At 43.4% G+C, this 27,093-nt stretch overlaps 1 protein-coding gene across 8 annotated transcripts in view; it reads right to left on the reverse strand.

Annotated features, from left to right (window-relative positions):
- Nucleotides 1-27,093, reverse strand: part of LOC132378006 (caM kinase-like vesicle-associated protein) — a 212,848-nt gene that overhangs the window by 36,531 nt on the left and 149,224 nt on the right. For all 8 annotated transcript variants that reach the window (XM_059944602.1, XM_059944599.1, XM_059944596.1 and 5 more), the window contains 2 exons: nucleotides 14,436-14,574; nucleotides 4,459-4,579 (listed from right to left, as the gene is read on the reverse strand). In XM_059944602.1, the coding sequence (XP_059800585.1) occupies nucleotides 4,459-4,579; nucleotides 14,436-14,574 (260 nt within the window). The remainder of the gene's footprint in view (nucleotides 1-4,458; nucleotides 4,580-14,435; nucleotides 14,575-27,093) is intronic.

Consider the following 27,093-nt stretch of genomic DNA (forward strand, 5'->3'; position numbering starts at 1 on the left):
CACCCCTCATGATTCTGCCTTCTGTTACTACCCATAGTGCTTTCCCCTTCTTCACCTTTCCTGCCTATCCCCTCCCCGCTTCCCCTCCCCCACCCCTTGATCTTTCCTCTGATTGATTTTTAACCTGGCACCTACCAGCCTTCTCCTTCCCACCCTCCCCCCACCTTCTTTATAGGGCCCCTGCCCCCTCCCTCTTCAGTCCTGACGAAGGATCTTGGCCTGAAACGTTGACTGCTCATTTCCACAGATGCTGCCCAACCTGCTGAGCTCTTCCAGTGTGTTGTACATGTTGATTTGACCACAGCATCTGCAGTGTATTTTATGTTTACCACTTGCTGTTAGACTGGTACTTGCTGAGACTCTTTGCCAATGAGTAATCACCTCTTACTGCAATTGTCCATCCATTAGTTAATTGGATTCACAGGGTCAACTTTGGAGCCTGATAGACTGGTAGTATCTATTAAAAACTCATTTCTAGTGCTCAGTGCATCATTTAAGTGGATGGGAACACCTGTGATATCTGTAGATATTACGACCAAATTCCTGGTATACATTTCTAGTACAGGTTCTTTAAGGTTGTCATAGCCAAGGATTGGTGGTAGTGGGGGAAGCTCCCGCGACCTATTAAATGCTCTGAATGGCATGCATCTCAAATAGCCTCTGACAACCTAGTCTAACTCCTGGCCTTTACTTGTGACTTAGCTACTAAGCCCTGTGGAACTGTTTCTACTGACAGAAGGGACAAAGGTGGATTACTGGCACCTTAAAATTAGTTGTTCCTGACAGATGGGGCTCATTAGCCATGGTTGGCAGCTCATCTAAGAGAAGGAAAACTTTGAACTTAAACCTCCACTGCCTTGTGTCCATACCTATTCATAGGGAAGGCTTCATGAGTAAGCCCTGAGGGAAAATCCAGAGCTGGAGTTCCTAAGTCAGTCCTACGTTGAGATCAACACTGACTGACAACTCTTGTAACACTGCTGGTGCCAAACTGTATCAGTCTCTGCCGTTCCTTTGGATTCATCAGGTGCATGGAGAGGGGGAGCCTGCTACACGGGCAACAGCTTGCTCTCCATATTGCATTGCCTTGGCTTGCGTATCACATAGCTTGTACGTCACATCCATTATCAAACCCAATCAATGGAGACCTTAATTTCCAGTACACAGAGGTCTGTGCTCCTAGGGGACCACAACCTTGTTGTGGTTTGGAGGTTTGTGTGCCTCAGTGACCAGGAGTCAGGGATTTATGCTTTGGCTCTTGGCAGGGTCATGCAAACACAGGACAAAGGGTAGAGGACAGACTAAGAGTGGTCCACCAGTCCTCCAGGTTCAGGTGTTCACCTTGGATAAAAACCCTGACTAATCAAAGAGTTATGGAAACAGCAATGAAGAATCCTTCTACATCTACTGTATGTGCAGCAGTATTCTTGAGTCTCCATGACTGACAGTAGTGAAAAATGAGGGGAAGCTCAGCATTTTGACAAAGCACTGAACATGTCAGAGATGGAACACCTTCATTGCTGCCCTAAACACCAGCGGCATAACAGGCAGTAAGTAAGTAAGAGCTCTGTGCAGGACATGTGACTACTTGTAAAGCGTTCCAAGGACTTGATCAAGGCATTCACTGAGAAGGTTTATGAAAGAGAAAATTGGAATACCATTGCAACTAAAAGTCAAGTCTGGAATATTTTTATGTATCCTAGAGGATCAAAATATAATAGAAGGAGATAAGTATGTCAAAACAAAAGAGACGGTGGTGAAAGTGAAACCCGACCATAACAACATAAAAAAGTGAGGGTGAATCAAAATATCCTTGTACACCCTGTGTAATAAATTTAATTTTCTTAAGAATTTACAGAAAATTAGGACAGTGTACAAAATAATGCACATTTGAGCCAATGTTAAATTTAACCTGAGATCCAAAATCTGCTGACCAGCCCTGAAAATATAAGTGGACAAAATGGCAGAGAGGCTTTGAATATAGATCAGTGCTGTTGGAAATGGTGATATTTCATGATAATGGAGAATTTCCATCAGGTGGCACCTTAGATTTCCAACTGAAGATCTTGACTGACACTTGAGTGCAAGCCTTTTGGCTGAGGCACTGGACCAAGATCTTACAGTTGAAGTCATAGAGTCAGATGGGATACAAACAGGAACTTCAGTCCGTCAAGTCTGTGCTGATCATCAATCATCCTTTACACTAATCCTACAATAATTACATAATTCTTTTCCCCATACCATACCCCCCAAATTCTATCACATTCCTATACATTAGAAGCTTTTTACCTATGCTGATTAGCTTACTTACCTGCACTATTGAGATTATCTTTTAAAATTTTATTTAGAGATCCAGCACAGAACAGGCCCTTGTGACCCTTCAAGCTGTGATGCCTAGCGACACACCAATTTAACCCTAGCCTAATCATGGTACAATTTATAACAACCAATTAACCTATGTCTTTGGACTGTGGGTGGAAACCCACACATTTCATGGGAAGGATGTACAAACTTCTTACAGAGGATGCTGGGATTAAAGTCCAAACTCCGATGCCCTGAGCTGTAATAGCATCGCGTTAACCGCCACTGTGAGTGAGGAAACTGGTGCACCTGGAGGAAACCCACATCATCACAAGAAAGACATGCAGACTCCGCACTGACAGCACCCAAGGTCAAGAGTGAACCTGGGTCTCTGACGTTGTGAGGCAACAGCACTCTCAGCCTGACATGAATGATCACATGGGATTGCTTTAAAGATCAGAGTGATCCCTTTTCAGGGCCAGTGCATCTTCAACTAACCTCACTCACTGATTATTTATTTGTTTGTTTAAAGGTACAGTGCAGAATAGGCCTTTCTGCTCTTTCTAGCCATGCTACTCAGCTACCGCCGTCAACCCTTGATTTAACCCTAAACTAATCACAGGAAACTTACAATGACCAATTAACATACCCAGTAGGTGTTTGGACTGTGGAAGGAAACCAGAGCGCCTAGAGAAAACCCATGCATTCCACAGGGTGGACATACAGAGATTCCTCACAGCTATGCCAGGATGGAACTCCAAACTCCGATGCCCCGAGCTGTAATAGCATCATGCTAACCATTACGCGACCATGGTGCCCTGCTTTTCCACTGTTATTTATATGTACAAGTTACTGGCTGTGTTCAAATCTATTTATTTATTTTGAGTTACAGTATAGTAACAGGCCTGTGTGGCACAACAAGCCTGCACTGCCCAATAATACTCATGTGCTCAATTAACCTACTGTGAGAGGAAAGCAGAGCACCTTGAGTCATGGTGAAAACGTACAATCTTCTTACAGACAGCAGTGGAATTGAACTCCAATCAATAGTCACACACACAAAATGCTGGTGGAACACAGCAGGCCAGGCAGCATCTATAGGAGAAGCACTGTCGACGTTTTGGGCCGAGACCCTTCGTCAGGACTAACTGAAAGGAAAGATAATAAGAGATTTGAAAGTAGTGGGGGGAGGGGGAAATGCGAAATGATAGGAGAAGACAGGAGGGGGTGGGATGAAGCTAAGAGCTGGAAAGGTGATTGGCGAAAGTGATACAGAGCTGGAGAAGGGAAAGGATCATGGGACGAGAGGCCTCGCGAGAAAGGTGGGGGGGGAAGCACCGGAGGGAGATGGAGAACAGGCAAACAGCTAAATATGTCAGGGATGGGGTAACTTCCATTAATGTCCCTCCTCCCCTTCTTACCCCAGCTGCCTGGCCTGCTGTGTGTTGTTGTTTGAATTTCCAGCATCTGTAGATTTCCTTGTGTTTGCTCCGATCAATAGTGCTGTAATGGAGTTACTGTACACTAACCACTACTCGACCATGCCACCAAATTAAGTGAGTATTTCATTGGTTTGTGAGGTGCTTAAGAAACACCTGAATAGCCCTCCTGACCATTAAGCACATCTACATGGAGCGCTGTCTCATCAGTATCTATCAAGGGCCCCCACCACCCAAGCCATGCTCTCTTCTCACCGCTACCATCAGGAAGGTGGTACATGAGCCTCAGGATGTGTATCACCAGGTTCAGGAACAGTCATTACCCCTCAACCATCAGGTTCCTAAACCAGAGGGGTTAACTTCACTCACTCTATCACTGAACTGTTCCCACAACCTATGGACTCACTTTGAGGAACTATCTCATCTTCTCTTTCTGTTTTGCTTACTTATTTATTATTATTACTTTCTTTCAGTATTTGTATAGATTTTGTCTTTTATGCATTGGTTGTCCATCCATCCTGTTGGGTCCAGTCTTGCATTGATTCTATTGTGTTTCTTGTATTTACTGTGAATGCCCACAAGAAAATGAATCTCAGAGTTGTATATAGTGACATATATGAACTTTGATAATAAATTTACTTTGCACTTTGAAAATTTACATCAAAGATGTTAGGTAAACACGTTATTACCTCTCGCATCTTTACCTACGAGATCTCACCTAGATACTCCGGAGTGCCACAAGGCTCTTTAATCAGCCCGTTCTCCATCTTTGCCAGGTGAAAGTCGCTTATTACAATCTTGGAGTTTTTTAGGCGATTGAAATAAACTAAGTTCTCCAACTGAAAGAAGCAGGGGAAGAAAACAGATTCAAAATTGATTGAGAGAATGGATAATTATTATTAGTAGTCACAGGATGTCATGCACATCAACTGTTCGGCTCCAGCAAAGGCTGAGAGCCACCACATAACACCACACTGACAATTTAAAGACAGCATCAGAAGAATAACAAAAATGGATTTTTTTCCTGAGTTAATGACCTGAGTTACCCAAACATTGGTGGAAAATGTTGTGCACCCTCTTTTCATTGTTACCATCAATGAGGAGCTACCGGTGCCTTAAGAAACACACTCAATGTTTCAGAAACAGCTTCTCCCCCAAAAACCATCAGATTTCTGAGTGGATATTGAACCCATGAATACTACCTCACTATTTTTTCTTACTGTAACACATTTTATTGTAATTTATAGTTTTTATTACTATGTATTGCCATGTACTGCTGCCACAAAACAATAAAATACACTACATCTGCTAGTGATATTAAGCCTGAATCTGATTCTAGGAAAAATAATAATCTATTAAAAGCAGTCAAAATGTTCTGGGTGCAGTTGATCTGGCAATTTGACTGTACTGGGAAAGGATGTTGGTGGAGGTGGGGTTGTTAGGGGCTGGGGTTTAGGAAGGAATTTGTTGCTAATGTAAGTAACTGTTAAAGGCAGTTCCACCCTCCCCCACCCCCTTTTAAAGACATATATTCATAGTCAAGAAAGCATTTCAAAATGGAGTCAATCCCTTTGGCCCATCTAGTCCATGTTGAACTGTTATTAACTGTTGACCTACACCTGGACCACAGCCCTCCATACTCCTCCCATCCATGTACTTATCAAAACTTAATTGTTGAAATTAAACCTGTACCCACACTTCTGCTGGCAGCTCATTCTGCACTCTCAACACCCTCTGAGTGAAGAAGTTACCACTCAGGTTTCACTTAAATATTTCACCTTTCAGCCTTAACCCATGACTTCTAATTCTAGACTCACCCAACCTCAGTGGTAAAAGCCTATCTGGAACCTCACTGGGATGACCCTATCTATATCCTTCAATGTATTGTATAACTCCATCAAATCTCCCCTCATTCTCCTTCACTCCAGGGAATAAAGCCCTAACCTATTCAACCTTTCCCTAGAACTTGGGTCCTCAAGTCCCAGTAATTTCCTTATAAATCTCAAGAAGGTTTAAAGTTGGACCTTTAAAACAATTTAAACACGCTGTAGAGAGGCTGTCACAATCTTAGGATACTAAGACCATAAGACAAAGGAGCAGAAGTTGGCCATTCGGCCCATCGAGTCTGCTCTGCCATTTCATCATGAGCTGATCCAATCTCCCCTTTAGTCCCATTCCCCCGCCTTCTCACCATAACCTTTGATGCCCTGTCTACTCAGATACCTATCAATCTATGCCTTAAATACACCCAATGACGGCCTCCACTGCTGCCCGTGGCAACAAATTCCATAGATTCACCACCCTCTGGCTAAAAATTTTTTTTCGCATCTCTGTTCTGAATGGGCGCCCTGCAATCCTCAAGTCATGTCCTCTCATACCAGACCCCCCCACCATGGGAAACAACTTTGCCACAACCACTCTGTCCATGCCTTTCAACATTCAAAATGTTTCTACTTCTAATGATATTTAAAATTAAATTTAAATTTTTGCATTCTCACCAGCCCAGGCAACAAATGAAACTAAAAAGTCCAAGAGGAAGTACATTCTTCTTGGCATTTTATAAAATGGAAGTTATTTCATTATTTCTCCTGTCTCTTTATCCAGTGTTTTTGATATAACTTTGCTGTATCTTCCAGGATTTCAGTAAGGTCATGACTCTTTCTAACTTCCCAGATAATTCACTTTCATTACAATGCAGTTTCCCAGATAGTTTCCTTATAGCTTGATTCCTTTAGTGTCCAGAAGCATGATACTGACATTACTGAGCATAAACTATCTGAGTTGAGAACTTCAAAAATACACATTAATCTAAACAACAAAAGTTTTAATCTTACAATGTGATAAACTATTTTCTCCATTAATCCTAAAGGTCCCAGTTATCTCTTGGCTTCAAAGGTGCTTCCAGCAATTTATCAGGCAAAAAATTTACATTTACTATGTGTTACTTCAACTCACACAACCATAGTGATTCATTTGTTGGAGAATACCATATGACATAGGAGTAGGATTAGGGTGTACAGCCAATCAAGTCTGTTCCATCATGGTTGACTTATTATCCCTTTCAACCCCATTCTCCTGTCTGCCTGCCATAACCTTTGATGCCCTTACTAATCAGGAAACTACCAACCTTTGCTTTGTATATACCAAATGAATTAGCTGCTACAGATGTCTGTAGCAATTAATTCCACAGATTCACAACCCCATGGCTAAAAGAATTCCTCCTTATTTCTATTTTAAAGAGACATCCTTCTATTCTGAGGCTGTGCCCTCTGGCCCAAGACTCTTCAACATTTGAAACATCCTCTCCTCATCCACTCTATCTCGGCCAATATTCGATAGGTTTCAATGAGATCCCCCCCTCATTCTTCTAAACTCCAGTGAGTACAGGGCCAGAGCCATCAAATACTCCTCATATGTTAACCCCTTTATTAAACAGAAAATGCAGCTCAAAATGCCTCTATGAAGTAGAAGATTAATAGAGCCATAGAACAGTTCAGTACAGAAACAGGCTCTTCAGCCCATATAGTCCATGCCGAATCATTTAAGCTATCTTCTCCCATCAACCTGTACTGGGACCATAGCCCTACATATACCTACCCAAACCTCTTTGGAATGTTGAAATTGAGCTCGCTTGCACCACTTGCTCTGGCAGCTTGTTTCACACTCTCATGACCCTCTGAGTGAAGAAGATTCCCCTCATGTTCCCCTTAAGCTTTTCATGTTTCACATTTAACCCATGACCTCTAGTTGTAGTTCCACCTAACCTCGGTGGAAACTTCCTGCTTAAATTTACCCTAACTATACCCTTTATAATTTTGTACACCTCTATCAAAACTCCCCTCAATCTTCTATGTTCCAAGGAATAAAGTCCTAACGTATTCAGTCTTTCCTTATAACTCAGATCCTCCAATCCCAGCAACATCCTTGTAAGTTTTCTCTGCACTCTCTTAACCTTATTTTAAATCTTTCCTGTAGGTAGGTGACCAAAACTGCACACAGTACTCCAAATTAGGCCTCACCAATGTCTTATCCAACTTCAGCAGAACAGCCCATCTCCTGTGCATTGATTTATGAAGGCCAAATGTGCCAAAAGCTTTCTTTATGGCCTTATTTGCCCATGACACAGTCTTCAATGAATTATGGACCTGTATTCCTAGATCCCTTTGTTCTACAGCATTTTTCAGTGCTCTACCATTCACTGTGTAAGTCCTACCTGGCTAGTCCTACCAAAGCTTTTCAGACTGTTTTTCCTGCTGGTTCAATTCTAAATGCAAGGTTTGGTAGTCTTCCTCACTGTCCACTGCATGCCCAATCTTGTCATCCACGTATGTGCTGATCCATTTAACCACATTATCCAGATCATTGATGTAGATGACAAACAACAGTGGACCCAGCACTGATCCCTGCAGTACTCCACCAGTCACAGGCCTCCAGTCAGAGAGCCAATCACTCTCTGACTTCTCCCACAAAGCCAATATATAATGTTTTCAGTTAAAAAAAGCACTTCATTGGAACAGATTAAGCTGCCAGACTTGATGCACCAGGGCTGTTGACCCAAAGACAGGAAAAAGGTACTAAAAATGCAAAGAAATTTAAATAAACTGAGAATAAAAAATTGGAATTAAAGAAAATGCCAGAGGCACTGAACAGGTCTTGCAGCATTTAAGGAGCAGGAAACTGAGTTAATTTTTCACCTGTTGACTCTTCTTCAGAACAGTATTGCACAGTACAGGCCCTTCAGCCCACAATGTTGTGCTCACCTTTTAACCTATTTTAAGATCACATAGCCCCGCCCCCCATTTCTCCTTCAACTGTAGTAAAGCATTTCTGATTTTATTTCAGATTTCCATGTTCTAGGGTACATAATAAATAATTAATTTTGCTACGATTACTAATACATAATTGTGAACTGCTCTGAAAATTCTGTTTTAACATCAATCATATATCACAGCAAGAATACAAAATTGGAGGATCAAAGAAATATCTTTCAAGAAGTTCTTGTTTACGCCAGTGCGAGAGTTAAGTGGGCTGAGAATTTCAGGTTGCTGGAAGTGAATGTCACCAATAGCCTGTCTTGGTCAGAACGTAGATGCCACAGCAAAGAAACCTCCCCAGTACCTCTGTTTCTTCAGGATGCTAAAGGCATATGTCATGTCCCTGTTGACCTTCACCAATTTTTATTGACCCTCGCCAGTGGAGGGCATCACAGCTTGATATGTCAACTACTCTGCTCAAGAGTAAGGAGTTGTGGAAGCAGCTCAGAACATTGTGGAAACCAAACTTCTCTCCATGGACTCTTGTCTACACTTCTCACTGCCTTGGTAAAGTCAGCCCACATAATCAACCCCACCCCCTCCCTTGAAGATTTTCTTTTTTCCTCCTTCCCACAGAGCAGCAGTTATAAAATCCAGGAAGCACATAATAAGCTCAAGGACAGCTCTACCCTAGAGTTCTAAAGTTATTTAACAGTCCCTTATTATGACAAGATGTACTCTTGACAGCGTCTACCTTATGACCAAGAACTTTACTGAAGTGATCTATATAGATGGCATACAAAGCAAATACTTTCACTGTACCTCGGTACAAGTGACAGTAGTAAACCAATTTACCAGTTTAAATTGATGATCTTATAAACTGTTAACTAGTTCTGGATATAGAAGGAAGGATGTAGAAGCCTTAGAGAGGGTGCAGAGGTGATTTACCAGGATGTTGCCTGGATTAGAGAGCATGTCATATGAGGATAGGTTGAGTGAGCTAGGGCTTTTCTCTTTGGAGTGAAGAAGGATGAGAGGTGACTTGACAGAAATGTACAAGATGATGAGAGGCATAGATTGAGTGGATAGCTAGAGACTTCTTGCCCCAGGGTGGAAGTGGCTAGGGGGCATAATTTTATGTTGATTGAAGGAAAATATAGGGGGAGATGTCAAAGTTAAGTTCTTTACACAAAGAGTGGTGAGTGCATAAAATGCCCAGCCAAGGGTGGTGGTAGAGGCAGATACATCAAGGGCATTTAAGAAACTCTTAAATAGGCATGTGGATGATAGAAAAATGCAGAGCGATGTAAGGGGGAAAAGTTAAATTAATAAGTTGGCACAACATCACGGGTCAAAAGACCAGTACTGTACTGTGTTGGAATATTCTGTGTTCTATGTTCTAACTGCAAAATGGGATAAAATATTCTGGGCCACTGTATACTGTGCAATGCTTATACACCAAAGCATGGGTTAAGGCTCCTGCATCATCATTGTGCGTAGCATATGGAGCTCTTGATTATACAGAAGAGTGAGATTTGGAGCTAGTCATAGCACTTGTTGTGTAGACATATGGAGTTCTCGTTTATTGAGTTGGGTATATTTTGAATGCTTTTGTTTAAATCATGAGCATTCTGACGACAATGCAGATTGGCTTGAAAGAGCTTTGAACAGAAGTATAGTTGGTGGTCTGAATAAAAAAAAATGCATGGCTCGAACATTTGTTATAAGTTTCTGAATAAATATCTTCACTGATGTCACAAAATCTCTGTAACCGTGGGCTTGGCAACCTGCCAATCTCTTTCTGTCATCAACACCTACCACATACAAAAATAATTGGGGAGAAAGTCTACAAATAGAAAGTCGATGTTAATATTCATCTTAAAGAATTACTCATCATGAGGACCCATCAAAAGGATATATTTTAAACCCACCATTTAATAACCATCTCTTTAGCTGACACTATGTGCCTGGGATGTTGTTGCAAGTAAGCTTTTCATTTACCTATGCATACATGTACTTGTGTGTATGATGATAAACTTGACTTTGATTTTGATTGGGTAACCAGATCATTTCAGAAGCACCTGAGAGTCACAGAGTAAAAGTAATACAGGACAGGAACAGCTCAACTCGTCCATGCCAACCAAAGGGGCCCACCTAAGTTGATGCCATTCACCTGTGTTTGGGCCATAGTCCCCTAAACCTTTCCTATTTATTTACTTATCTAGGTCTTTTAAATGTCACAATTATATCTGCCTCAACTACTTTCTCTGGCTATCACACTGAATCTGGAATTACATATATGTCAGACCAAGTAAGGATAGTGGATTTCATAAAGTCATAGATTAATAGTGTTATTTACTTCCCTTAGTGGACACCTACTGAATATTGATAGACCTAAATAGAATGGATGTAGAGAGAATGTTGCCTATAGTGGGCAAGTCCAGGATCAGAGGGTGCAGCCTCAGAATAGAAGGATGTTCCTTTAGAGCGGTGATGAATCTGAGGAATCCATTGCCACAGATGGCTGTAGAGGCTAAGTTATTGTTTATATTTAAAGCAGAGGTTGATGGGTTTTTGATTGCTAAAGGCATCAAAGGAAGAGGGGGGAGAATAGGGTTGAGAGGGAAAATATATCAGCCATGGTTGGATAACAGAGTGGATTTTATGGGCCAAATGGTATAATTCTCCCTCTGTGTCTCATGGACTTTTAAAGATAATACTCAGCATTTAGAAACATAGAAAACCTACAGCACAATACAGGCCCTTTAGCCCACAATGCAGTGCCAAAATGTACTGACTTTAGAAATTACCCAAGGTTACCTATACCCCTTTATTTTTCTAAGCTCCATGTAGCTATCCAGGAGCCTCTTAAAAGACTCTATCGTTTCCGCCTCCATCACAGGCACCAGCAGCCCATTCAACACACTCACCACTCTCCATGTAAAAAACTTACCCCTTACCCCTTACGTCTGTACTTACTTCCAAGCACCTTAAAACTGTGCCCTCTTGTTTTAGTCATCTCAGCCCTGGGAAAAAGCCCTGACTATCCACATGATCAATGCCTCTCATCATCTTATACACCTCTATCAGGTCACCTCTCATCCTCCATCGCTCCAAGGAGAAAAGGCCAAGTTCACTCAACCTATTCTCATAAGGCATGCTCCCCAAACCAGGCAACATCCTTGTAAATCTCCTCTGCGCCCTTTCTATAATTTCCACATCCTTCCTGTAGTGAGGTGACCAGAACTGAGCACAGTACTCCAAGTGGAGTCTGACCAGGGTCCTATATAGGTGTAAGATTACCTCTCGGCTCTTGACCTCAATCCCACAGTTGATGAAGGCCAATGCACTGTATGCCTTCTCAGCCACAGAGTCAACCTGCACAGCTGCTTTGAGTGTCCTATGGACACGAACTCCAAGATCCCTCTGATCCTCCATACTGCCAAAGGTCTTACCATTAATACTATATTCTGCCATCATATTTGACCTACCAAAATGAACCACCTCATACTTACCTGAGCTGAACTTCATCTGCCACTTCTCAGACTAGTTTTGCATCCTATTAATGTCCCACTGTAACCTCTGACAGCCCTCCACACCATCTACAACACCCTCAACCTTTGTATCCTCAGCAAGTTTACTAACCCAACCCACCCAGGTTTCTCATGGGTTGCTGGTAAGTAGAAAGTAATCCTTCATTTTGCCGACTTGTCCTTGTACCAGATCAAAAGGCTTTGGGAACTCAATAGAGAATATCCAACCTCTGAGCTCTTCTTTTAGCCACAGCTGTGTGTCTGATCAACAGGGGCCCTCAGTATATGGAGGACTGGGGGCATTCCCCTAGAATGCGAGGGATTGGCTAAGGGAATGTTAAGGCTAGGTGGTTCCATTTTCTCTTGTAGTTGATGGTCATTATCTGAGACATTTGTGGCATAAGACCTATACCCACATCACCACTAGCCTGAACACTGTTCACATTTTGCAGCAAGCTAGCTCTTGCACTATTTCAGTTGCAGAGAAATTGCACATGGAGCTGAACGTTGTGTGGCCAACATTGATCACCTGACTTTCTGATGGATGAAGAATTATTAATGAAGCAGTTAAAGGTGATGGGGCAAGGGTTTGGCCTGAAGAACTCTGCAATCATGCGGTAGGGCTGGAAAGATCGAATTCTAACAATGGCAACCATCTTCTTTTGTGCAAAGTGTGACTTCTGACCTTGATGTCCACAAACATCAGTTTAAACTGTGCTCCATGATGATGTGCACAGTCAAATGGTGCCTCATTGTCAAGGGCAGTAACTCCAGGAGTTATAGAACACTACAACACAGAAACAGGCCTTTGGCTCATCTAGTCTGTGCTGAACTGTTATTCTGTCAAGTCCCATTGACCTGTTCCTGCACCCAAGCACTCTATACCCCTCCCATCCTTGTACTAAACCAATCTTCTCTTAAATGTTACAGTTAAACCTATACCCACCACTTTTATTATGAACTCATTCCATGCTCTTACCACCCTTTGGAGTGAAGAAGTTCCCTCTCAACTTGCCCTTAAATATTTCACCTTTCACCCTGAATTTATGACCTTTCGTTGTAATCTCATCCAATCTCAGTGGAAATAATCTCCTTGCATTTACCCCAACTACACCATAATTGGGTACATCTCTATCAAATATCCCCATATTTTACTATGCTCCAGGGAATGAAGTCCCAACCTATTCAATCTTTCCCTGTAACTCAGGTCCTCAAGTCCCAGAAACATTTTTGTAAATTTTCTCTGTACTCTGTCAATCTTATTTATATCTATCCTGTAGGTCGGTGGCCAGAATTGCACACAATCCTCCAAATTAGGCCTCACCGACATCTTATACAACCTCACATAAAATCCTAACTCTTACATTCAATACTCTGATTTATGAAGGCCAATGTTATCTTACCCATTCACTATCAGAGATCCAGGCCTACAACATAGGAATATTAATTAGCATAGGAATAGGCCACTCATCCCCTTCAGCCTGGCCTTGTACTCTAAAATATTGCGATTGTTCTTCCAACTTAGTAGTGTTTGTTTTGCACTATCACCTTATCCTTCAACTTGTCTAACATCCAAGAAAACTGATCAATCTTTGTTGTGAACAATTGACCCTCCACAACTTTTTGGCATAAGGAATTCTTTTTGTTCACCAACCTTTGATTGATTCTCTTTTCAATGTGCAAAATTTCTGAAAAGGGCAGCGAGCAATATGCCAAGAGTCTCATAGAATCACAGAGCATGACAGCACAGAAACAGTCCCTTTAGCCCATCTTGTCCATTCTGGCTTGTTTTTCTGCCCAGTCCCATCTTCCTGCACACGGACCATAGCCCTCTATACCTCTCTCCTCCATCTACCTATCTAAACTTCTCTTAAACTGAACCTGTATCGACCACTTCCACTGGCAACTTATTCCACACTCAAATGTCCCTGTGAGTGGAAAACATTTCCCTTAAACATTTCACCTTTCACTGTATACCTATGATCTCTAGTTCCAGCGCCATCCAACCTGAGGAGGCTTATGTGTTTTGTTGGGTAAGCAACCAAGTGACATGATCAAAGGTAGGTTAAGGAGGTACAGGTTAGCCCTGTTCTAACTGAATACTTGAACAGGACAAAGGAACTGAGTGGATAACTCATCTGCTGGATTTCTTACCTTCAGCTGAGGCAGCTGGTTGTGAGATAACACTGGCTAATTGTAAGGTAGTGTGGTTGTAGAGTTCAGAGTTCAGAGGCACAAGTTTGAATCCACTCTACATAATCACTAACTTTGCAGTGAGGATGGTTGGAAGGGATTTGAAAATTAGTTTCTTAAGGGACAGTCATACTGAGGCTCTTCTTACTGGTGTAGTGCAAATCCACTTTAGTAAAGGACAGTGAGAGGCACTGGTTAATTTAGACATCCATTACCTTCAGATTTCGGTGCACAATCTTGAGGGAATGCAGGTAGGCAACAGCCTCCAGTACTTGTCTGATCACGTTGCTGGTATCCCGTTCTGAATAATATCCTTGGTCCAGAATCCAGTCAAAAACCTCCCGACCTGTGGCACTGAAGTAAATACTAAGAGTTAATAATGGACTTCAACCAAAATTTTGAAAGTGGCAGAAGGGGATGTGTTCCAAATTTCCTGCATGCTGTACGCACTTTCAAAAAGAAACCTCAATAGTTAATATTTATTTCGGCACTTTTGATAACCACTTAAAAGAAAATTAAAACAAGGATAAAAATAATTAATCCATCACACCGGTTGTGACAGGTGACATGACTCACCAGCTCTGTCAATGTGTCATTCCTTTGCACACATCATTGAGTATCATGTAGATTTTGTTTCCATGACAACACCTGCCCTTTCAAAATCACCAGTGTCATTAACAGTAGCTGAGCAACAAAGGGTAGAGCTTTATTCCACATACAAAATGCTATAGGAACTCAGCAGGTCAAACAGCATCTATGGAAAGGAATAAAGAGTTGACATTTCAGTCTCTTCAAAATTTAAGAGAAATTTGCTTAGGTACTTGGATGGGAGAGGTATGGAAACCTGTGACCTGGGTGCAGGTCAATGGGACTAAGCAGATAAATAGATCAGTATGGACTGGACGGGTCGAAGGACCTGTTTATTTGCTGTAGTGTTCTATGTCTCTAATATATTCTTTATAAACACAAGATATTCTGCAGATGCAGAAAATACAGAATAGCACTCTCAAAGTGCTGGAGGAACTCAGCAAGTCAGGCGGCAGCCACGGAAGGGAATTAACAGTCAACATTTCAGGCTGAGACCCTTTAACGGTACTGGAAGGTAAAGGGGAAGAAGCTAGAATAAGAAGGTGGGGGGAGGGGAGGGTGGAAGGAGAACAAAGTGAGAAGCTGGGAGGTGATAGGTGGAAAAGTTAGAATTGAGGAAGAGGGAATCTGAAAGGAGAGGAGAGTTGACTATGGGAAAAAGGGAAGGGGGAGGGGCACTAGGGAGAGGTGATGGCCAGGTGAGGAGAAGGGAAGGGGTAAGAGGGGAACCAGAATAGGAAATGGAAAAAGAGAGGTACAGAGAGGGGTGAAATAACTGAAGTCAGAGCTTAGCTCAAGTGAACATTGCAGTAGCTTAAAAGGTGCCAATCATCCACCAGCCAGTGACATTATTTACATTTATAAGGTATGGGCATTGCTGACAAGGCCAGCATTTAATCCCTAATTACCCCTAAGAAGGTGGTGGGGGGTGGCATGTAGAGTGCACGCTTTACACCACGAGATTCAATTCCCACTCTTCCCTCTTACTGTGTGGATTCCCTCTGGATGCTCTGGCTTCCTCCCATATTCCAAAAGTGTACAGATTAGGGTTAGTGAGTAGTGGGGATGCTAGGATGACTAAATCTCAGTTGTTACACGTGTGAAAATAAATTATTGTTGCTGGCCCATATTCTGACCTTTGGAGAACAGTAGTGATAGGAGACTCAGTAGTCAGAGGAACAGACAGGAGAGTTTGTGGATGTGAACAGGACACCCAGATGGCATTTTGCCTCTCAGGTGCCAGGGTCAGGGATGGCTTGGATCACGTCCCTAGCATTTTGGAGAGGGAGGAAGAGCAGCCAGATGTCTTGGCACATATTGGCACCAATGATACAGGAAGGAAAACAATGATAAAGAGAGAATTTAGAGAGCTAGGCAGAAAAATGAGAAGCTACGCCATCAGGATAGTACTTTTTGGATTTCTATATGTGCCATTTGTTAGTGATTTGGCAGATAAATGTGTGGCTGAGAAGCTGGTGCAGAGAGGCATGGCTTCAGGTTCTTGGATCATTGGCATCTCTTCTGCGGGAGGTACAACCTGTACAAAAGGGGCAGGTTACACCTGAACCAGAAGGGAACCAATATTCTCATGGGCAGGTTTGTTAGAGCTGTTGATGAGGGTTTAAACTAATCTGGCAGGGGATGGGAAGCAGAGTGAAGGGACCCAAGATACGACAGATGGTAAAAAAGCAAAGATAGCCTGCAGTCAGACTGTCAGGAAGGGCAGGCAGATGACAGGACAAAATGGCAGGCAGCAGGGTGAGTATCAATGCATTAGGGATGAAGAATCAAAAAGGGTAGCAAATACAGTACTCAAAGTGTTATATCTGATGCACCATCAATAACTCTCGGAGACTGGAAGTGAACGATAGGCTTTTATTAACAGCAAAAGGGAGCACGACATCTCAAAGACTGAGGGAGGAGCAGTGCCCCAATCGCCTTTATACAGGGGTCTGTGGGAGGAGCCACAGGAGCAGTCAGCAGAGGGGTGTGTCCAGACAGGTATACATAGTTTACCACATTCACCCCTCCTTTGTTTTAAAAGAGAGTCCCGGTGACGGTGGTTGTGCTGGCTCCAGCCTGACTTGAGGTGCCAGCCCGTTAGGCATCAGTAATCCCTCATGCGTGTGCGTGGTGCCCGGTATGGGAGTGTTGTGAGGAGTCTGTGTAGGGCTTGGCGTGCGCGGTGTCTCGTGGGTACATACATCGGTGTGGACGGGGTTCATAGTCACCGTGGAGTGTTTGGGGTAGGGGTCTGGTGCTCCTGCGGGTGCCAGGTCGTGGATGGAGACCGTGTCCTCCCACCTATCAGGTAAGACCATGTAGGCATACTGGGGTTTTGCATGAAGTAGGTGAACCCTCTCAACCATCGGGGAGTATTTATTGCTCCTCGCATGTTTCCGGAGCAGGACTGGCCCTGGGGACGTCAGCCAAGCCAATAGGGTGGTCCCTCCCGGTAGTTGACTTCCTGGGAAAAGAAAAGAGTCATTCATGAGGGGTGGCATTGGTGGACGTGCATAACAGGGAGCGGATGGAGTGGAGTGCCTCGGGGAGGACCTCCTGCCATCGAGAGACCGGCAACCCTTTTGACTTAAGGGCTAAGAGTGTGGCCTTCCACACCGTGGCATTTTCCCGCTCCATCTGTCCATTCTCTTGGGGATTATAGCTCGTGGTCCTACTAGTTACAATACCCCTAGCCAGCAGGTATTGGCGCAGCTCGTCACTCATAAACAAGGACCCTCTGTCACTGTGGACATAGCAGGGATATCCAAACAGAGTGAAGAGCTGGCGCAGGGTTTTTATGATGGATGTGGCAGTGGTATCGGGGCAGGGGATGGCAAAGGGGAATCGTGAGTACTTGTTGATTATGTTAAGAAAGTAGACATTGCAGTCGGTGGAGGGAAGGGGGCCCTTAAAGTTGACACTCAGTTGCTCAAAGCCTTGATAAACTGTGCTTTTTCAGAACAGTAGAAGTGTGGTTTGCACTTAGCACAGACTTGGCAGTCCCTGGTCATCGTCCTGATTTCCTCAAGGGAGTAAGGCAGGTTCTGGGCTTTCACGAAATGGAAAAGCTGGGTGACCCCTGGGTGGCAAAGATCTGCATGGAGGGCATATAGCTGGTCGAGCTGCGCGCTAGCACACGCTCCCTGGGATAGGGCATCAAGGGGCTCATTGAGCCTTCCAGGCCGGTACAGGATATCATAGTTGTAGGTGGAGAGTTCGATTCTCCACCTCAAAATTTTATCATTTTTAATTTTGCCCCGCTGTTGGTTGCTAAACATGAACGCAACTGAGCGCTGGTCGATCAGCAAGGTGAACCTTTTGCCTGTGAGATAGTGCCTCCAGTGTCTAATCGCTTCCACTATGGCCTGGGCTTCTTTCTCCACCACGGAGTGCCGAATTTCAGGGCCTTGAAGGGTACGAGAGAAGAATGTTACCGGCCTTCCTGCCTGATTGAGGGTAGCAGCCAGCGCAAAGTCGGAGGTGTCACTCTCTACTCGGAAGGGAATGGTCTCGTCCACCGCATGCATCGTTGCTTTGGCAATGTCCCCTTTAATGCGGCTGAAGGCCGCGCGGGCCTCGCCTAAGAGGGGAAATATGGTGGGTTTGACCAGGGGGTGGGCCTTGTCTACGTAGTGAGGGACCCATTGGGCGTAATAGGAAAAGAAGCCCAGGCACCATTTGAGGGCTCTGAGGGTGTTGGGAAGAGGGAGTTCCAGAAGGGGGCACATACGGTCGGGGTCAGGGCTTGTTATAGGTAAGGTTAAGAGCTTTGGCCGCTTGGAAAAATTGTTGGAGGTTGGTGTCGTGATCCTGCCAGTCGTGACTGTAGATGGTGATGTTATCCAGATATGGGAACGTGACCTTCAGTTGGCACTGGTCCACCATCCGGTCCATTTCCCTCTGGAAGACAGAGACACCATTTGTGACACCAAAGGGACGCGCAGGAAGTGATAGAGCCTGCCGCCCACCTCGAAGGTGGTGTAGGGGCGGTCCTCCGGGCGGATGGGGAGCTGATGGTAAGCGGATTTCAGGTCTATGGTTGAGTACACCTTGTACTGAGCTATCTGATTGACCATATCTGTGATGCGGGGTAGGGGGTACACGTCAAGCTGCGTGAACCTATTGATGGTCTGTCTATAGTCCACAACCATCCTATTTTTCTACCCGTTCCGAACAACGATCACCTGAGTCCAAGGACTTGTGCTTGGCTCAATGATCCCCTCCCTGAGCAGCCGCTGCACCTCCGACTTAATGAAGGCCCTGTCCCCCGTGCTGTACCTCCTGCTTTTAGTTGCCACAGGTTTACAGTCGGGGGTCAGGTTGGCGAACAGCAGTGGGGGAGGGTTCTTGAGGGTTGAGAGGCTGCAAGTGGTGTCCGTAGCACGGCTGTTGGCATGGTGTTGGGTGGGATGTGCGGGTCGGTATGTGTGTGTGGTCAGTAGCAGGGTATGTGATGAATTCCCACAGAACTGAGGATTTCTGACAGTGATTGGTGGGAGGGGCCCGTCATACTCCATTGTCACATTTTTCAAGTGGCTCTGAAAGTCGAGCCCCAACAGCACAGGGGCACACAGTTGAGGCATGACCAGTAAGACAAAGTCCCGATGCTCTGTGCCCTGCACCACTAGTGTCGCTACACAACCCCTCAAGATGTCTGTTGTATGCGACCCAGAAGCCATGGTGACCCTCTGGCTTACCGGCCGTGTCATGAGTCCACAGCGCTGCACCGTGTCCGGGTGAATAAAACTCACAGTGTTGCCCGTGTCAAACAGGCAGCTAGTCCTGTGCCCCTCCACCAGGATGTCCATCATTGACCTTGCGAGCTGGTGTGGAGCACTTTGGTCGAGGGTCACGGAGGCGAGGGTTGAATCGCTGTCTTGGTGCCCGGTAAGCACCGGTGTGTCGGAAGCGGGGCAAGGTGGCACTGACAAAGATGGCCACCCCATGCCACGCACGTAGCAGGCTGGCAAGATGGCTGCCCCTGTGCCTCGCAAGCGGCGGGGAGGAAAGATGACGACCCCCATGCCTCGCACGCGGCGCTCGTGGTTTGGACTTACAGGCCTTGGCGAAGTGGCCCTTCTTTCCGCGGCTGGAGCAGACAGCTTCTCGGGCCGGGCAGCGTTTTCAGGGGTGCTTCTAGAGTCCGTAGAAGTAACACTTCACGGACTTGCGACTGGTAGCAGCCATGGTCGATTCGCCAGCGGGTTGCGGGGACTTCACGGACTCGCGACTGGTAGCAGCTGAGGTTGATTTGCTGGCGGGTTGCGGGGTCTGCGGCATCCATGAGGCCAGTGGGAGATAGCGTACCTGGAGAGCATCAGCATTGTGCAGAGCGGCCTCCAGCATGTCGGCCAGCTCGATCGCCGAATGTAATGTAAGATCAGTGTGTTCCAGCAGCCGCTGGCGCATGTACACTGACCTGATCCCCGTATCGAAGGCGTCTCTTACTAGGAGCTCTGCATGCTGTTCCGCCGTCAGTCCCCTGCAGTTGCAGGCCCGCGCGAGTGTCTGTAGGGCCCGGACAAACTCAGCGCTCGACTCACTGCCGTGTCGCTAAGCGATGTCTTGCGTAGACAGTGTTCACCGGCCATAGGTACTGTCTTTTGAGGGCATCCAGCATGCCCTGGTAGTTCGGTTGGTCCCTGATTATGGAGTAGACCCGCGGACTGACCCTGGAGAGGAGAACTCTGCACATCGTGGCAGGCTCGGTCACTTGAATCTCCTCCAGGTACGATTCGAAGCATGCTAGCCAGAGTTCGAAAGCATTGCTGGCTTCCTGGGATTGAGGGTTGAGATCCAATCTGTTGGGTCGTAAAATGCTCTCCATATTTTACAACAATATCTCAATGTACAGAGTATAAGAAATAAGGTGGATGATATTGCTGCACTACTATAAATTTTCAGGTATGATGTTGTGGCCATCACTTAATCATGGCTGAAGGATGGTTGTCGCTTGGAGCTGAATGTTCAGGGTTACATGTGTATTGAAGGGATAGGAAGGTAGCATGGGGGTGGTGTGGCTCTGCTGTTAAATATCAAATCAGTAGAAAGGTGTTACATAGGATCGGAAGATGTTGAATCCTTGTGGGTTGAGTTAAGAAACTGCAAGGGTAAAAGGACCCTGACTGTAATTATGTACAGGTCTCCCAACAGTAGCTGGGATGTGGACCACAGATTACAACTGCAAATCAAAAAGGCGTGTCAAAAGGGCAATGTTATGATTATCAAGGGAGATTTTAACAGGCAGATTGTTTGGGAAAATTAGCTTGGTAACGGATCTCAAAAATTTGTTGAATGCCTACAAGATGGCTTTTTAGAGCAGTTTGTCGAAGATTCCACTAGAGGATCAGTTATACTGGATTGGGTGTTATGTAATGAAATAGAGGCAGTTAGGGAGCTTAAGGTAAAGGAGTTCTTAGGAAACAGTGATCACAATATGATTGAGTTCAACTTGAAAGCTGAAGGGAGAAAGTAAAATCTGATGTAGCAGTATTTCAGTGGAGTAAAGGAAATTACAGTGGTATGAGAGAAGAGGTGACTAAAGTAATTTGGAAGGAGCTACTGGCAGGGACGGTAACAGAGCAGCAATGGCGTGAGTTTCTGGGAAAAATGAGGGGGTGCAGACAGATGTATTCCAAAAACAAAGAAATTCTCAAATTGCAGAATAGTATAACCATGGATGACGAGGAAAGTCAAAGCTAATGTAAAATCAAAAGAGAGGGCATACAACAAAGCAAAAATTAGTGGGAAGATAGAGGATTGGGAAGCTTTTAAAAACCTACTGAGAGCAACTAAAAGAATCATTAGAAAGGAAAAGACAAAATATGAAACCAAGCTAGCAAACAATATAAAAGTGGATGTTAAGAGCATTTTCAAGTAATGTAAAAAAATAAAAGGGTGATGAGACTGGATATTGGACTGTTAGTAAATGAGGCCAGAGATATAATAATAGTGGACAAGGAAGTGGCAGATAAACTAAATGAGTATTTTGCATTGGTCTTCATTGGAAGATACTAGCAATGTGCCAGATTTTGTACTGTGTGAAGTAAGAGAAGTGGGTGCAGTTACTATTATAAGGGAGAAGGTGCTCAAAAAACTGGAGCCCTAAGGTTAAATAACGCACCCAGACCAGAGGAACAGCACCCTAGGGTTCTAAAAGGGGTGGTGGTAGAGATTGTGGCGGCACTAGCAATGAACTATAAATCGTTGGATTCTGACATGGTGCCAGACGACTGGAAAATTGCAAATGTCACTCCAATCTTTAAGAATAAGAGAAAGGCAGTGAAAAGGAAATTATAGACCAGTTAGCCTGACCTTAGTGATTGGGAAGATGTTAGACACAATTGATAAGGATGAGTTTATGAAGTACTTGATGAGACAGGACAAGATAGAACAAAGTCAGCATGGTTTCCTTCAGGGAAAATCCTGCCTGACGAACCTGTTAGAATACTTTGAGGAGATACAAATAAGATAGATAAAGGGGATGCAAGGTATCACACATGAGGCTGCTTACCAAGTATTATAGGAAAGTTACTAACATGGTTAGAGTATTGGCTGATTGGTAGGAGGAAATGAGTAGGAATAAAAAGATCCTTGTCAAGTTGGCTGCCAGTGACTAGTGTTGTTCCACAGGGGTCAGTGTTGGGACTGCTTCTTTTTTTTGTCTGTATATCAATGACTTAGATGATGGATTAGATAGCTTTGTTTTTCAGTTTGCAGATGATACAAAGATTTGGTGGAGGGGCAGGCACGATTGAGGAAATAGGTTGCAGAAGGACTTAGACTGATTAAGAGAATGGGCAAGAAAGTGGCAAATGAAATGTAATGTATGATCATGCACCTTGGTAGTAGAAATAAATGTGCAGACTATTTTCTAAACAGGGAGAAAATCCAAAAATCTGAGATGCAAGGGGACCTGGGAGCCCTTGTGCAGAACATCCTATAGGTTAACCTGTAGGTAGAGTCAGTGGTGACGAAGGCAAGTGCAATGTTAGCATTCATTTCAAGATGTCTTGGTTGCAAGAGCAGGGATGTGATGCTGAGGTTTTATAAAGCATTGGTGAGGCTTCACTTTGAGTATTGTGAACAGTTTTGGGCTCTTCATCTAGGAAAAGATGTGCTGCCATTGGAGAGGGTCCAGAGGTGGTTCACAAGGATGATTCCAGGAATGAAAGGATTATCATATGAGGAACATTTGATGGCTCTACGTCTGTATACTGGAATTCAGAAGGATGAGGGGGGATCTCATTGAAACCTTTCAAATGTTGAAAGACCTAGACAGAGTAGATGTGGGAAGAGCTTTTCCTATCCAATTTGATATTATTTGCTAGCTTGCTTTCAGATTTAATCTTTTCCCTTCTAATGATTTTTTAGCTGCTCTCTGTAGATATCTAAAAACTTCCCAATCTTCTACCTTCTCACTATTTTTTGTTTTGTTGCATGCCCTTTCTTTTGCTTTTACATTAGCTTTGACTTACCTTGTCAGCCGTGGTTGTACTATTTTTACCATTTGAGTATTTCTTCATTTTTGGAATACACATGTCCTGTACCTTCTTCATTTTTCCCCAGAAACACATGCCATTGCTGCTCTGCTGACATCCCTGCTCCTTCCAATTTACTTTGGCCACCTCCTCTCTCATACCACTGTAATTTCCCTTACTCTACTGAAATACTGCTATATCAGACTTTACGTTCTCTCTGTCAAAGTTCAAGTTAAACTCAATCATACTGTGATCACTGGTTCCTAAGGGTTCTTTTACATTGAGCTCCCTAATCGCCTTCGGTTCATTACATAACACCCAATCCAGTATAGCTGATCCCCTAGTAGTCTCAATAACAAACTGCTCTAAAAAGCCATCTCATAGGTATTTAACAAACTCACTCTCTTGAGATCCATTATCAACCTGATTTTTCCAATCAACCTGCATGTTAAAATCTCTCATAGGCCTTTTGACTCACCTTTTCTGTTCCACTGCTCTATTCTCTCTATAGCCATGACTGTGGCTAGGCATAGCTCAGGTACCATCTATAAATTTGCTGATGATACAACCATTGTTGGTAGAATCTCAGGTGGTGATGAGAGGGCTTACAGGAGTGAGATATGCCAGCTAGTGGAATGGCGTTGCAGCAACAACCTGGCACTCAACATTAGTCAGACCAAAGAGCTGATTGTGGACTTCAGGAAGGGTAAGATGAAGGAACACATACCAATCCTCATAGAGGGATCAGAAGTGGAGAGAGTGAGCAGCATCAGGTTCCTGGGTGTCAGGATCTCCGAGGATCTAACCTGCTCCCAACATATCGGTGCAGTTATAAAGAAGGCAAGATAGTGACTTTGGAGTTTGGGTGTGTCAACAAACACACCCAAAAACTTCTATAGATGTCCCTTGGAGAGTATTCTGACAGGCTGCATTACTGTCTGGTAATGGGAATGGGGGCTACCGGACAGGACCGAAAGAAGCTGCAGAGGGTTGTAAATTTAGTGGGCTCCTTCTTGGGTACTAGCGTACAAAGTACCCAGGAAAGCTTCAGGGAGCGGTGTCTCAGAAAGGCAGCTTCCATTATGAAGGACCTCTAGCACCCAGGGCATGTCCTTTTCTCACTGTTACCATCAGGCAGGAGGTACAGAAGCCTGAAGGCACACACTCAGTGATTCAGGAATAGTTTCTATCTCCCTGCCATCTAATTTCTAAATGGACATTGAACCCTTGAACACTATCTCACTTTTTTAATATATATTGTTTCTGTTTTTGCACAATTTTTGATCTATTCAATATACATAATCTGCAATTGATTTATTTATTATTATTATTTTAGTTTTTTTCTTCTATATTATGCATTGCATTGAATTGCTGCTGCTAAGTTAACAAATTTCACAACACATGCCAGTGATAATAAACCTGATTCTGATTCTTGTTGTAATCTGCAGTCCACCTCCCAGCCAGTGTTGGGAGACCTGTATAAAACTGCCATCAATGTCCTTTTACTCTTGCAGTTTTTTAACTCAATCCACAAGGATTCAACATCTTCCGATCCTATGTCACATCTTTCTACTGATTTGATGCCGTTCTTTACCAGTAGAGCCACATCACCTACTCTGCCTACCTTCCTATCCCTCCAATACAATATGTAACCTTGGACATTCAGCTTCCAACTACAACCATCCTTCAGCCACGATTCAGTGATGGCTACAACATCACACCTGGCAACCTGTAATAGTGCAACAAGATCATCCACCTTATTTCTTATACAACGTGCACTTAGATACAACACCTTGAGTACTGTATTTGCTATCCTTTCTGATTCTGCATCCCTAATGTTTTGATACTCAGCCTTCTGGCTGAAGCTAAGTCCCATCACCTGTCTTCGTCTTTTTTTTTACACGAAAGACTTTTTTTTTGTAGTCTTATTTTCACTTAATGGTCTAATTTACATTCCATGAGTTGTCTACTAAATTATGTGTGATGCTGCTGCAGGCAAGTTTTTCAGTATACTGTACCTCACTATGCTTGTGCACAGGGCAGTAATAAATGGTAGTGTAGTGGTTAGTGTAACGCTATTCAGCACCAACAATCCAGGTTCAATTTCTGCTGCCGCCTGTAATGAATTTGTACATTCTTTCCATGAGCGCATGGGATAGATATACAGGTTACCATTAGTAAGTTGTGGGCATGCCATGTGTGTGCCAGAAGTGTAGTGACATTTGAGGACTGCTCCCCTGAACATCAACAGACTGTGTTGATTGATGACACAAATGATACATTTCACAGTATGTTTCGATACTTCAATGTACATGTGACAAATAAAGCTTACGTCTTTAAACATGACTTAAATTGACTTAACTGTCGTGATAACATCTGTCTACTTGGGCTTAGCTGCAACTGTTTGGAAGTCAGAATTTTCCCCCCAGTTTCTTCTGTTTAGTGTATAAATGGGATTTCCAGCCACTATCATTTCTGTTGCCTGTACAGTATAAATACACTTGTACATGATTTTTTATATCTGTTAATGTAAAAGTAATTGTTACAATTGTACACACAAAATATACAATTTTGTGTAGGTCAGGCAGTATCTATGGAGAATGATAAAGAATCGATGTTTCAGGGAGCGTCCCTTCTCGGGACTTAATAAATGTATAATAGTTACAAGTAATTGTTTATTCTTCTGCATCTTCCAAAAGGCTATGTGAGCATGCAGTACATGTTCTGTACACCTGTAGGCTGCCTGTTACAACTCCATATGACACGGATTATGTTTCTAATGATGTGCACCATTTATAGACAATTTATTTGTGAGAAATTGACTCTACCATCAAAGGAGGATCACTTAAACAATTTAACTTATAGCCCAGAGTAAATAAAGTCTTTGACCTTTACTCTCAGCACTTATCACAGTTCTGTTTGGCAATGTAATTCATTTGAAAGGTTAAGCTGTGGCACACTATATGAATGTTCACTTTGAGTTGATGGAGAAGTATACTGTTGGGGCACATCTCTGTCCATTAGGAAGTGATTTAGATAATTTAGTATTTATAGCACTGCACTGGTGTTAATAGTGTGTTATAAAACATTGCCTAAGAGTGAATTGTCTTCAGTTCATTGCTTATTATTGGTAAGTTATAACAACAAAACTTCTTCCCACAATGCCTCTATGTAGGGCAGGTTAGCACTACAACCAGGAATGAACTTCAAGGCAGTTGATTTTGGAACTGTGGTCCCTTCACTCATGTCAATTGCATTGAGGTTGACACAATAATTAATTCCATTATCATTAAACCACATGATTACCAGGATAGTAAAACTGGACAGTTTTTATTCCTTATTTATCATTAAGTGATGTGTCTCATAGTCACGTGGCTTAAATGATAATCAGAATCATAGTTTTTACACAGAAATACAGTATTTTGTGAAATTTGTTGTTTTGATGCAGCAATACATGGCATATGTAAAACATACCATAAATTACAATGAGCAATATATATTATTGTTGTAGATATAGTCCAGATCCAGTCTTAGAAGCGTCTTAACAACATTACATAATGCCAAACTCAGAAATTCTTTAGTATCATGGACATCTGATTTTAACAGTTTCAGAGTTCTCCAATTACTGGTGTCAGAACAAGAGGCTGAATGGTCAAATGTTGTTCAGTTCCTTATATCTTATTATCTACATTATGTTTCAATCATTAATAACCTGTCTGCTTATTTCCATACATTCACCTTTGCTTTACATTCAGATTCATATCTGTCACATGTACATTGAACACATAGTTACAGCACCTTA

Source organism: Hypanus sabinus, chromosome 19 (genome assembly GCF_030144855.1).
Source record: "Hypanus sabinus isolate sHypSab1 chromosome 19, sHypSab1.hap1, whole genome shotgun sequence".
Taxonomy (NCBI): domain Eukaryota; kingdom Metazoa; phylum Chordata; class Chondrichthyes; order Myliobatiformes; family Dasyatidae; genus Hypanus; species Hypanus sabinus.